The 13,342-nt window shown below is 30.9% G+C and overlaps 2 protein-coding genes across 2 annotated transcripts in view; both read left to right on the top strand.

Annotated features, from left to right (window-relative positions):
- The window catches only part of LOC139900400 (protein PLANT CADMIUM RESISTANCE 2-like), a 161,861-nt gene extending 152,054 nt beyond the window's left edge, over positions 1 to 9,807 (top strand). Inside the window, exons 3-4 of the mRNA XM_071883174.1 lie at positions 9,427 to 9,639; positions 9,731 to 9,807. Coding sequence (XP_071739275.1) covers positions 9,427 to 9,639; positions 9,731 to 9,807 — 290 coding nt within the window. The remainder of the gene's footprint in view (positions 1 to 9,426; positions 9,640 to 9,730) is intronic.
- A 589-nt stretch (positions 9,808 to 10,396) lies between these two features.
- Positions 10,397 to 11,824, top strand: LOC139900399 (cell number regulator 10-like). The gene is made up of 3 exons (XM_071883173.1): positions 10,397 to 10,568; positions 10,680 to 10,751; positions 11,577 to 11,824. The coding sequence occupies exons 1-3, from the start codon at positions 10,397 to 10,399 to the stop codon at positions 11,822 to 11,824; spliced, it is 492 nt and encodes a 163-aa protein (XP_071739274.1).
- The last annotated feature ends 1,518 nt before the right edge of the window (positions 11,825 to 13,342 follow it).

Genomic DNA, 13,342 nt, shown 5'->3' with positions numbered 1-13,342 from the left:
TGGATTATTGATGGTACTGATGTTGTTATTGATGGTACTGTTGGTGCCAGTGATGTTGCTGAAGCTGGTAAATTTTGCACCATATTCTCCAAATTGATTACTCGAGCGCGGAGTTCGTCGACTTCTTATATTATTCCGGCATGATTGTTGATCGGAACGAGCGGATGAATAAGGTTTAGAATTTTAGATAGAATATAATCGTGGTGAGATATTCGGGAAATGAGGGTGAAAATGGCGTTTCGGATTGGTTCGTCGGTAAGTGCTTCAGGTTCATCGCCAAAAAGGAAATTTGGTTGGTGAAATGGATCGCCTTCTTCGCGTCTCCATTGATTAATTCGACTACGAACTCATTAGATGAATTGGAGATGGATGATTGGTTGATTCATTCTGGTGACACTTCTTTCGAAGCTTAGGTGAACATCCGTGTCGGAATAGCTGTCGGAATAAATATCGGAATAGCTATCGGAATCTGAGGGTCTCGAACTAGTTGAGGGATTCATCTCGTACGATCAGATGAAGGATTTTCGATAAGAATTAGATTATAAGATGTAGATTAGTACCCTGCAATACATAATTTACATATGCATATATAATACTAAAATCCCATAAGTTACGAAGGAATCTACAGAAGCTGTCAGGCAAAGGTAACAATAACAGATATGCTAAGATATGAATTTATCTATACACTGTCTATGCAATAGAGGCAGTAAGACGTGTCTAGACTTTACAGATGATAAGCAAATAATTTATGACACGAAATGATAAGCAAAACTTTTGACATGCAGACACGGTCGAAGACCAGACTCACTAATGCATCCTATCAACTTATCAGTTAGACACACTAATGCAGACCTGGTTCGCTAAGACCACCGCTCTGATACCAACTGAAGATACAATGGGGACAACCACCGTCCCACCCAGTGCCTTCCCAGCTAACCGCCTGGTGACCACTGAGTGTACCTCAGATACTGATTTTAGGGCCTGCCTCTCGGCTACTTCCAACCCTCGGAAGGGATCGCAAGGAGTAAGAGCCAATGCTTCGTTACAGGTAACACTGTGAGAACCTCCTTTACGACTAACCTGCCACACATGGACGGCATTATACCAGCTCTGATGCCAACTGAAGGGACCCGTCCTAATCCATCTGGACGAATACATTACATTTGGTTACATCGCGAGGTACTTGACCTCTATATGATACATTTTACAAACATTGCATTCGTTTTTAAAAGACAAACTTTCTTTACATCAAAAATTGACGACATGCATACCATTTCATAATATAACCAACTATAATTGACTTATTAATAATCTTGATGAACTCAACGACTCGAATGCAACGTCTTTCAAAATATGTCATGAATGACTCCAAGTAATATCTCTAAAATGAGCAAATGCACAGCGGAAGATTTCTTTCATACCTGAGAATAAACATGCTTTAAAGTGTCAACCAAAAAGTTGGTGAGTTCATTAGTTTATCATAAGCATTCATTTTCATCATTTTAATAGACCACAAGATTTTATATTTGCATAAACATCATTCTCATATCAGGCATTTCGCAAACTGCATAGATATAAAAATCATTCATATGGATTGAACACCTGGTAACCGACGTTAACTTAATGCATAGAATATCCCCAAAACAGAACCTCTCGTCTGTATAATAATCTCGAAGTACTAAAGCATTCGTACCCCGAATGGGACTTGTCAAGGTCCATAGATCTATCTTTAGGATTCGCGTCAATCAGGGGCCATTTCCCTAAATTCTTAGGTTACCAGACTTGAAGGGCGATATTCGGTTTAATAATCCAACCATAGAATGTAATTTTAAGTATTTGTGTCTATTTCGTAAAACATTTATAAAAGCATCGCATGTATTCTCAGTCCCAAAAATATATATTGCAAAAGTATTTAAAAAGGGAGCAAATGAAACTCACAATACTGTATTTTGTAGTAAAAATACATATGACGACTTTGAACAATGCAGGGTTGGCCTCGGATTCACGAACCTATATTATTCATTTATGTATATTAACATATGTAATGGAAATCGAACATATATATATATATATATATATATATATATATATATATATATATATATATATATATATATATATATATATATATATATATATATATATATATATATATTAGTAATATTAATTGTTATTTTATATCATGAGTTTTATTAATAACTTAATTAGATATATTTATTTTTATATAGATACTTAACATTTATTACTAAAGTATTAATATAGTTAGATTTTATGTCCTAAATATATTTTTATATAGACAATCTTTATTTAATATATAAATAATACTAATGATAAAAGTAATACTACTTATGATAAAAATTTTGATAATTCTAATAATAATAAAAGTGATACTTTTAATAGTAAAAAAAATAGTTTAAAAAAGGTTAATTTCAACAATAATGAAAAAAAATACTTTTAGTAATAGGGATCATAATAATATTACTAATGATAATAATAACTATAATAATAATTTTTCTACTAATGATAATAATGTTAATAGTTTTATTAGTAATAAATATAATAATATCAATAATGGTTTTACTCATAATGGTGTTACTAATAATATCCTTAATACTAATAATAATACTAATACTAATAACAATAATTCTAAAAATAATAATTTTATTAATAATGATACTTATATTGATAGTATTAATAATAATCATACTTATTTTACTAATAATAATAATAATAATAATAATAATAATAATAATAAAAATAAAAATAATAATAATAATAATAATAATAATAATAATAATAATAATAATAATAATAATAATAATAATAATAATAATAATAATAATAATAATAATAATAATAAACATAATAATAATGATAGAAATAAAGTAAAAGTGTATACCCTCTCCAAGCTTTTTCTAAAAAGAAATGCCCTATACGAGACTCGAACCCGCGACCTCTCGTTAACCCAACGCACACCCAACCAAACCAACTAGGCTGTCTTGCTTTCTTATAATATAATGTAACGAGAACTTTATAACCCCTTTAATTTGAATGGCTCACAGCATAGCTACGGCCCAATCATAAAAACATAAACCGAATCTCGATCCAACAAACAAGTTTTCGGCCCAACTAGGATTATCAAGCTTAATGGATCTATAGGCCCATTGTGTGGTGTATTTGTGTTTAAACTAAAACTCGTAAATGAACTTAGGAAGTAATCACAATTCAGCCGTCGCCATCATCTTTTAAATTATCATCATATTTCTTCATTTTTAAGATCAACGTGTCCAACCATTTTTGTTACCATAATCCTTATTATTAACATAACCATCGCAATATCATTCTCATTATCATTCTTTGTGAATCACCGCGTACATCATCATTATCATTCATCGTCATCCTCCATTATTTCTTCATCATCGACTTCACCGTGTAAACAGTACCAGAACCAACACTATAGCAGTAGCAGGAAATGAAGGTGGTGGTGTGGGTGTGATCTCGGTCGATTGAAACAGAAAACAGTCACGACAGTAGCTGGTTTTCAAACAGAAACATTCAGCTGCAATAGCAGCAATACAGCGACAGCAGCAACAGAAAAAAGTGTTTAGTGGTTTGGGTGTTTGAACGAAACAGAAACAGAAATAAACTGTAGCAGCAGGTTTGCAGGTGATTTGTGATTGTAGGGGCGGTTTACAACTGGTTTAAACAGAAGAAAACAAAACGCAGCCATCGTGTATCATACTCGTTACATAATCATTGTTATTACTATTTATCATCTTCTTGGCATAATATCTTCCAATCGTCATTATCATATATCATAGCAACCGTAGTAGTAATAAACGATTAACATAGCAGTAGGTGGTCTGAGGGGGTGGTTCATGGTTTGATTGCAAAATAGATAGACAACTCACGGTGGTGGTGATTTCGATCATAACCGGATTTAGTAGATGGTGATTCACGATTAAGGTACGTTTGTGGTTATTGTTGGCCAGGAGAATCAATTAGATATAATAGAGATGGTGGAGTGGGTGAGATTGATTAGGATAGGAAATAGAAAAATTATTCATAAAACTTATGTAGAGTAATAATAATAATATAATAATCATTCTCAATCTCAAATGTGCAAATAAGTATTCGGATGACACAGTAGCGTAGCCAGTGAGTTGGAGCTTCCTACCGACAGTCGAATAGTATTTCGTACCCCGTTGATAACTTATGGCTAATAAAAGTGTTCAGAAAAATCTCATATTTTTAAATTAACTATATTTATTTATTTTAGTCATTATGATATAAAATTTGAGCATTAACTATTAAATAAAAATTACATTAATTATTCACTTCCAATCCCAAGTAAAATATGAAAAGTTTTTAAAATTCAACGAATAGTTCCTAAATATATTTTTAATAAGCCTATAATTTATTTAACTCATTTTCGAATCACCGTTTATTTTAAAATCGCATAAGTTTATTTTTAACTTACTTATTATCTATCGAATAATAATTGAGCGTTATTGTTGCTTACAAAATAAATTCAAAACTATATATATATATATATATATATATATATATATATATATATATATATATATATATATATATATATTCATTATACATGATTTACATATATAGTTATATTTTAAATAATAGTTATTAAATATTATTTTATTTTACATTATTAATTCTAACTATTAAGTCATATAATATTTTAATTCATATTTTAAATTTATATATTTTAAATATATACGTATCTATTTACAAATAGTGGTTCGTGAATCGTTCGGGAGTAGTCAAAGGTCAAATGATATAATGAATATAGTTTACAACTTTGTTACCCAACATTACTAACTTTGCTTATCGTGTCGAAATCATATACGACTTAAGTTTAAATTTGGTCAAAAATTTCCGGGTCATCACAATATTATAATTATGAAATAATAAAATTTTAATAGTGGTCTTAATTTTAGTATATTCCTTGTCAAACTTAACTGGCTACGGAGAAAGTGCGGAAGACATTAGTTCTCCCACAACTTCAAAAATCGGAGAAGTTTTCCTCTATAAAAACAACGAACCAAGAAACTCAATCCATCAAATATGGATCTGAAAGTGATTGAGCCTCATCATAAAATTGAAACTTCTGATCTTTGTAGTCCAAGAAGCCAGATAACTTCATCCGACTTAGAGATTTTATCGCTATTAGAGAAACATCTGACTTCCCATTATTTCCTTCTAGGGAAAGTCCTGATATAACAATTGTGGTCATTTAAATCAATAAATTTATTATTATCTCTAGCGACTTTGTAAACACACATCAAGTTTACATTGTATTTGAGAACAATTAAGTCATCAAAAAGAGTTATATACAGACTTAAAACATGTTCACCAATTATATGAATTTAGGATTTGACGCCATTAGGATGATTAACAAACAACTTCAAATGAGATATATCAACCAGATTTCTTAACTTGTGCTCACTTATTATATATCGCTGGTTAGCTTGTGTCAAAATGAGTTTCCTATAATAAAAGGTCAAAAAAGTACTTCGATATGTTATTAGTTTAAACAGATGTATATCATCACTAAACTCACCAAAATGTATAACTTATAAATATAAATACATTTGACCCATTTGACCCAATTGACATGTGACCCATTTTGACCCGTTACCTAAACCTACCCAACCTGACCCGTTTAAGAAATTGACCCGTTTGACCTATGCCCCAATTTAACCCAAAACCATTTTGACCGGTTACCTAAACCGACCCAACCTGACCTGTTTGCGAGACATACTTTTAAATGATCTACTTAAAAACCTTATTATGTTGAAACCAGGGAGTTCACTACCTGCATAATATGTAAGATGAAGGAGGCCTGAGTGACATTCAAAACACCATGATTACCACTGACTATATGCCAATTCTTAACAAAGCTACTAACAAAGCTACTGCATATATAACATGACAAACACACACATGTTATAATCAAACTAACCACCTCTGAAGAAAGCTCTTAGTCACACATCTTTATTGATTAGATCAGACTCAATTCACATACTAAAACATAAATGTTAAACAAACATGTACCATTAATACCAATAAATTACTACCTATACCATACAATTTTAATTAAAATTGAAAAAGGGGATGATAACTCATTACCTGTTTTTAATATGTTATCCAGCCCACCGATGTAGTCCAACAGAACACATTTCAATCTTTACCAATACATTATTCGTTTTAACATGTTATCGAGCTCGCACATGTTGCCACGTATGATTTGAGCGAGCTACATGATCAAGTGAAATATAGCATTAACATAAATAGTAAAATGATAACCTGCCAAATCCATCTCCTTTAGTTTAAAAATATTAGACAGTTAACCCTAACCTAAACCCTAAATCTAAACCCAAAACAACTAAACCTAAACTCTAAACTCTAAACACTAAAATCTAAACCCAAAACTCTAAATCTAAACCCTAAACCCTAAACCCAAACTTAAATCCTAAATGGTAAATCTAAACCCTAAACCTAACCTCTAAACCATACACCTAAAGCCTGGACCCTAACCTAAATCCTGAAAACTCTAAACCCTAAACCCAAACCTAAACCCTAACCTAAACCCTAAACAGTAAATCTAAACCCTAAACCTAACCTCTAAACCCAACACCCTAAATCTATACCGTAACCTAGCTAAATCCCGAAAACTCTAAACCCTAACCCTATACCCTAAGCCCTAAAATATAAACCATATACCCTAAATCTAAACGCTAAACCATACACCTTAAACCCTAACCTAACCCCTAAAAACTCTAAACCTAAGCCCTAAAATTGTTTTTGAACGACCTTTGAGTGTGATTTTGATTTATTAAATAAATTGTCCACTATCATGCTTCACTTATCGTGTTCATTTAATTGATTGAAAAATGGGTGTATGTGAAAATATATGCTTTTAGTGGATATACATGATGAATTGATTAAAATGGGTATATGTGCGTGTTATGTATTTTAAGTGGGTATATATGATTCATTTAATTGTTTAACATGGGTATTTGTGATATTATTCAATTTAAAGGAGTAAATATGTGATTATAGAATTTAAGAAGGAGATATATGATAAAATTCCTAAAAATAATTATTAGAAGGGTGTTTTAGTAATCAAACAATTCAAGGCTGGAATTATGAGGTCATAAGCAAGTTTAGGAGAAAATTAAGGGTCTAGATCGTTGATGATTAATTTAATGGATGGCTAAGATTAATTTTGTTATCTAAAAATGATCTATTTTAAGTTTTGTTATTATATATAGAATAGATTATTATTATTATTATTATTATTATTATTATTATTATTATTATTATTATTATTATTATTATTATTATTATTATTATTATTATTATTATTATTATTATTATTATTATTATTATTATTATTATTATTATTATTATTATTATTATTATTATTATTATTTCTAAATTTCTAATAGGTTGATAAACATTATCTAAACTCATTAGAAAATGAATTAACTTCATCCATTGTGCATGATCTAAAAATTCTTATGAAGCATTACAAGTACATTCTCGAAGTTTAATCATTGCACCATATTGTTTTCAAAGTGAATTTAATTTATGATAGTATTCAGAAACAGTGATCCCATTTTGAATAAGAGGACAAATCTTTTGATGAACGTTAAAAACAACAGACTCATCTACCTTATCATAGGTTTCCTTTAACTCATTACAAATCTCAGATGAAAAATAGGAAAAGACGGGACAAAGATAAATTTCTTATGGAATTGAGTTTAAAATCCAGGATAGGAATATAGAATTGCATATATCCCATTGTTTACTAAAGGTTTCATCAGTTTATACTTTTCAACAGTATTATTTATAAATCCTCTTTTATTTTGGTCTCATTAGCCGAAGTCATTGCACAAGCCCATAACCTGTAATTATCAGTCTCAATAAGTTTAACATTTATCAGTTAGGTACTACTGGTATCACTAGGGTGAAGATACAAAGGTCACAAAGTCAAGTTTGTTAATCAAAGTATCATGACCAGAATCAGAATAAACAATATACATCCAAAGATTATAAAGTATCAAGTTTGCTCTAGCCACCAGCAGAAGAAACAATATATATCCAAATATAATAAAGAAAAAGCTAAAAAAAAAGAGTAACATGGGCTTGTAATAACCACTGACAAGTCTACTCTTCACAATGTGAGTCTTCAAGTTTCAGAAGAGGTCAGTAACGAGAATTCACGCCAATCAACGTTGACACATCAAGGATAACTCCTTCACCCGTTGACTCACCAGTATTAGAAAGTGGAAGATGGAAGACTTACAGTGGGTGCATTCCAAGCAACAAACCTTAGTAATAGTTGAAGAAAGAGGAAACAAATTAGAGTTTAAGAAAACCTAATTTTCGCCAGAAAACCCTAATATTGAAATTAGGTTTCAGTTGTTAATAACCTGGGATTGAACACTTGCGACATTCAATCAACCATCACAAATCCTTGTCATCTTCCAATAATATCAAATAATCAATCAAGATCTAAGCAGATGTGAGATGATCAGATGAACAAACACGAACGAAGCAAACCTTAATTTTAAGATTTCTACTTTCTAGTAATCACATGAATGGAAGCTGAAACCAGAGATTCATATTAGGAATGAATCAAGCTCTGATACTATGAAAAAATTTATGATTGGATATTAACACAAGTTCAAAAACAATATCATACAAATCAATCTCCCAAACTGATTCTGGAATATATCAACCAGAATGAAACAACACACTCATTCAACGATATTGATGAATGAATCACGAACAACATCAACCACAAGTGGTGGGTAATCAAAGAATCAATATCCGAATGATTGAGAGAGAAAAGAAAGAAAGCAAAACTCTGAATTATTAGTAAATAAATGAACAAAACAACAAAATAAGTATTTATCTATACCTAACACCAAAAGTTACAATATGACCCTTAAACTAATATAAATGGCGGAAATGGTCCCTCGGGTATTGATCGAGGTTCAACTATGTCTCATCTGTGTATTAGCTTAGTTCAAACCCTATACTAGGTATATTATTCGAATTAAACAAAATACATGATTCCACAAATAACTTCTAATTTTCTTTACTCAAAGAACCTTAGTGCAATCATCATTCAAAGCTAATGTTATCACCTTTGAACCACTTTGTCCAAATCCACACTTAAAAGAATCCAAATGAATCAATAAAGAAAGTAAAATTTTAAGCTAAGATTGAAATAGTAGTCAATATGACTTTTCAACACAATTCTTATAAGAAAAATATACACACAAAGATTGAAATTAAACTTACTTGAATTAGAAATTTGGTATCAAGTAGTATTCGACTTCAATAGCTTAAATTGTTAATAAGTTTAAAATTTACATGTACAAACAGCTTGTGCTGTCCATGGGACGCTTTACACGGTACTTCTCATATTCACTGGATGCCAATGGATATATTCATGTATGTATCGTTCTAAAATGAGACAACAATACATGTTGCCTGAGGAACCCTGTAACGATTGTTGTGTCCATTTTTGCTGTGAGCCATGCGCCTTATGCCAACAGTATCGAGAACTTAAGCATCGTGGATTCGATATGTCACTTGGTAATAACTTTTTTCTTAATATCTGATCAAACTAATTACCAAGTTAATATGACATTTGGCATATAAGAATCTAATTTAAACTTCTTTTTAGGATGGCATGGAAATATGGAGAGAAAAAATCTTGGAGTCGTGATGCCACAATTCTCTCCGGTAGAAATGAGACGTTGAGCGAAGTGTATAAAAGTTCTGAATTAGGAAGCTATAAATTGGTGATCGAGTGTTAATTATAAGATTTAAGATATCGTGTATATGGTCATACCTTGTTAAGTTTGTGCATTTAACATACCATAGAGTAAAGAAAAGAAATACCTTATGTAGAAAATATCGTACTTTTAAATGTTGCAAATTGACGTGAGAGCTTTGACATGTTCTGTTCCAAATTAAAGATCTTTAGTTGGGCTTGGTGTGCTGTAATGGGCTTGGTGTTTCAAAAGAAGACTACTGAATTGGGGACAAGTATTTTTTACTCGAATGTACAACTGCTTAATCAGGTTATTCTGTAACTGTCTCTGATAATTTATCTGGCCCGATATACTTTCCATTATATTTTAACTTGAAATCTATTAAAATGATATGATGTCGATCACCAAATTATTTTGTAATGATAATTTATTATTCATTGCATAGAGTATGGACTTTTGGGGTTTTCTTATTTGACTTCATCAACCCACATCCACCACCAAGTGTGAAGTGCCTATAAACACTTGCCAAAAAGGAAAAAAAATAAAAAACTAATTACTCCGTATATATTTAAGTCATGTCTTCTTACTCTCACCAGAGTCACGAGAACTCATACCCATTAGATCAGGGCCAACCATCGTCAGTGTCAATACCGTCACAATATACATTCGGCACACCAGCTTCAAATTTGAATTATGACGCCAAATGGTCCACCGGCCTATGTGATTGTTGCGACGATGCATCAAATTGTAAGTCCACAACTTAACTATTAATCAATACTCTTTTATTAGCTGAACTGTAATCATTATAAGTGATAAGTGAAGTGATAGGATGTATAACTCATTCAAAACTATATATAGGTTGCGAAACGTGTTGGTGCCCATGTATTACTTTTGGAGAAATTGCTGACATTATTGACAAGGGAACTGTATGTAAGTGTCATGTTTATGAACTATATACTTTTGTATTTGTATTTATGTTACAGAAGAAATAATAGATGATTAACTCTTCTAAGCAAGTAGCATCATACATATCAAAGCATTAATGATGTATTTGATTGTCTAGTGAATCAATATCCAATGGTAAATAGTTTAACGTTCAATAAATTTGTTTTTAATATTTGAATAAAAAATCGTGCTGAATTATATAAGAAAAAGTGTGTTGAACCATCCACTAGAAAAATACTCTATCAAGTATCAACCATTTTGCACCTCTCGTTTTCCATATACCGAAATTCAAAGTGAAATTTCTGATTTGCCCGTTCATGGACTAAATGCCCTGTCCAAGCCAAGGAGTCAAATCTCAGGAACATGGTCTAATCATGAGGGTGTTGTTTGAAGAATTGCTTCAAGGGAAGAAAAAAACCAAACCTTCGCACCCTAATGAAAAAGCCCGACACAACCATTTTTTTTATAGGTTCTACGGACAAGTCTAAGGGTGGTTCGAACCGTCATTCCTCGATTTATCTTTTTTCAATTTTTAAAAGTTCCGTTCTTTTTAAATTATATCCAAAAGAATATCATATTAATTTATCTTTTTATGTCTAAAGCTAATATGATAATTTTATATCATTTAGGTGTTAATTTAGAATGATTATATAATATATTATTTTCATTGATGATCAAGTTTCAATCACATTTGAATCATCATAGCTTAATCATTCCAATGTATTATAACGATTAGCAGCCTTAGCATATTATTATATTTGATATTTAAATTTACGAATTAATTAGTTCTGTTTTACTATGTAATCACAGCTTGTGAGCTACACGCTCTTCTTTACTCGTTAATTTGTTACCTCACAAGTTTTCAATGGATATATTCTTGGCTGTATCGTTCTAAAATGAGACAACAATACAATTTGCCTCAAGAACCCTGCCACGATTGTTGTGTCAATTTCTGTTGCGAGAAATGCGCCTTGTGTCAAGAGTATCGTGAGCTTAAACATCGTGGATTTCAGATGTCTCTAGGTAATAATAAGCTAAATCACATATCTTTCAATTAAGTGAACACGTGGTTATCAACTCAATTGTATGTTAGTATATCGTTTCTATGTTTTTGGTCGCAAGTTATTAATCCTACAATACGGGGGTATAACTGACTCCTTAGACCTTAGTAGTCCTGGTTATGGAGATATGTGTAGTGACCCGAACTTTTCCATGTTTATATATATTAATTGAGATTGATGTTTACATGATTAAATGTTTCCAACATGTTAAGCAATCAAACTTTTTAAGACTTGATTAATTGAAATAGGTTTCATATAGACAATTGACCACCCAAGTTGACCGGTGATTCACGAACGTTAAAACTTGTAAAAAAAAAACTATATGATGACATATATATGGTTATATATATAGTTAACATGATATTATGATAAGTAAACATATCATTAATTATATTAACAATGAACTACATATGTAAAAACAAGACTACTAACTTAATGATTTTGAAACGAGACATATATGTAACGTTTATCGTTGTAACGACATTTAATGTATATATATCATATTAAGAGATATTCGTACATCATAATATCATGATAATATAATAATTTAAAATCTCTTTTGATATTATAAACATTGGGTTAACAACATTTAACAAGATCGTTAACCTAAAGGTTTCAAAACAACACTTACATGTAACGACTAACGATGACTTAACGACTCAGTTAAAATGTATATACATGTAGTGTTTTAATATGTATTTATACACTTTTGAAAGACTTCAATACACTTATCAAAATACTTCTACTTAACAAAAATGCTTACAATTACATTCTCGTTCAGTTTGATCAACAATTCTACTCGTATGCACCCGTATTCGTACTCGTACAATACACAGCTTTTAGATGTATGTACTATTGGTATATACACTCCAATGATCAGCTCTTAGCAGCCCATGTGAGTCACCTAACACATGTGGGAACCATCATTTGGCAACTAGCATGAAATATCTCATAAGATTACAAAAATATGAGTAATCATTCATGACTTATTTACATGAAAACAAAATTACATATCCTTTATATCTAATCCATACACCAACGACCAAAAACACCTACAAACACTTTCATTCTTCAATTTTCTTCATCTAATTGATCTCTCTCAAGTTCTATCTTCAAGTTCTAAGTGTTCTTCATAAATTCCAAAAGTTCTAGTTTCATAAAATCAAGAATACTTTCAAGTTTGCTAGCTCACTTCCAATCTTGTAAGGTGATCATCCAACCTCAAGAAATCTTTGTTTCTTACAGTAGGTTATCATTCTAATACAAGGTAATAATCATATTCAAACTTTGGTTCAATTTCTATAACTATAACAATCTTATTTCAAGTGATGATCTTACTTGAACTTGTTTTCGTGTCATGATTCTGCTTCAAGAACTTCGAGCCATCCAAGGATCCATTGAAGCTAGATCCATTTTTCTCTTTTCCAGTAGGTTTATCCAAGGAAATTAAGGTAGTAATGATGTTCATAACATCATTCGATTCATACATATAAAGCTATCTTATTCGAAGGTTTA

The sequence above is a fragment of the Rutidosis leptorrhynchoides genome, chromosome 3 (genome assembly GCF_046630445.1).
Source record: "Rutidosis leptorrhynchoides isolate AG116_Rl617_1_P2 chromosome 3, CSIRO_AGI_Rlap_v1, whole genome shotgun sequence".
NCBI classification, from domain to species: domain Eukaryota; kingdom Viridiplantae; phylum Streptophyta; class Magnoliopsida; order Asterales; family Asteraceae; genus Rutidosis; species Rutidosis leptorrhynchoides.
Note: the sequence above shows the minus strand (reverse complement) of the source record. Positions and strands in the feature narration are given on the sequence as shown.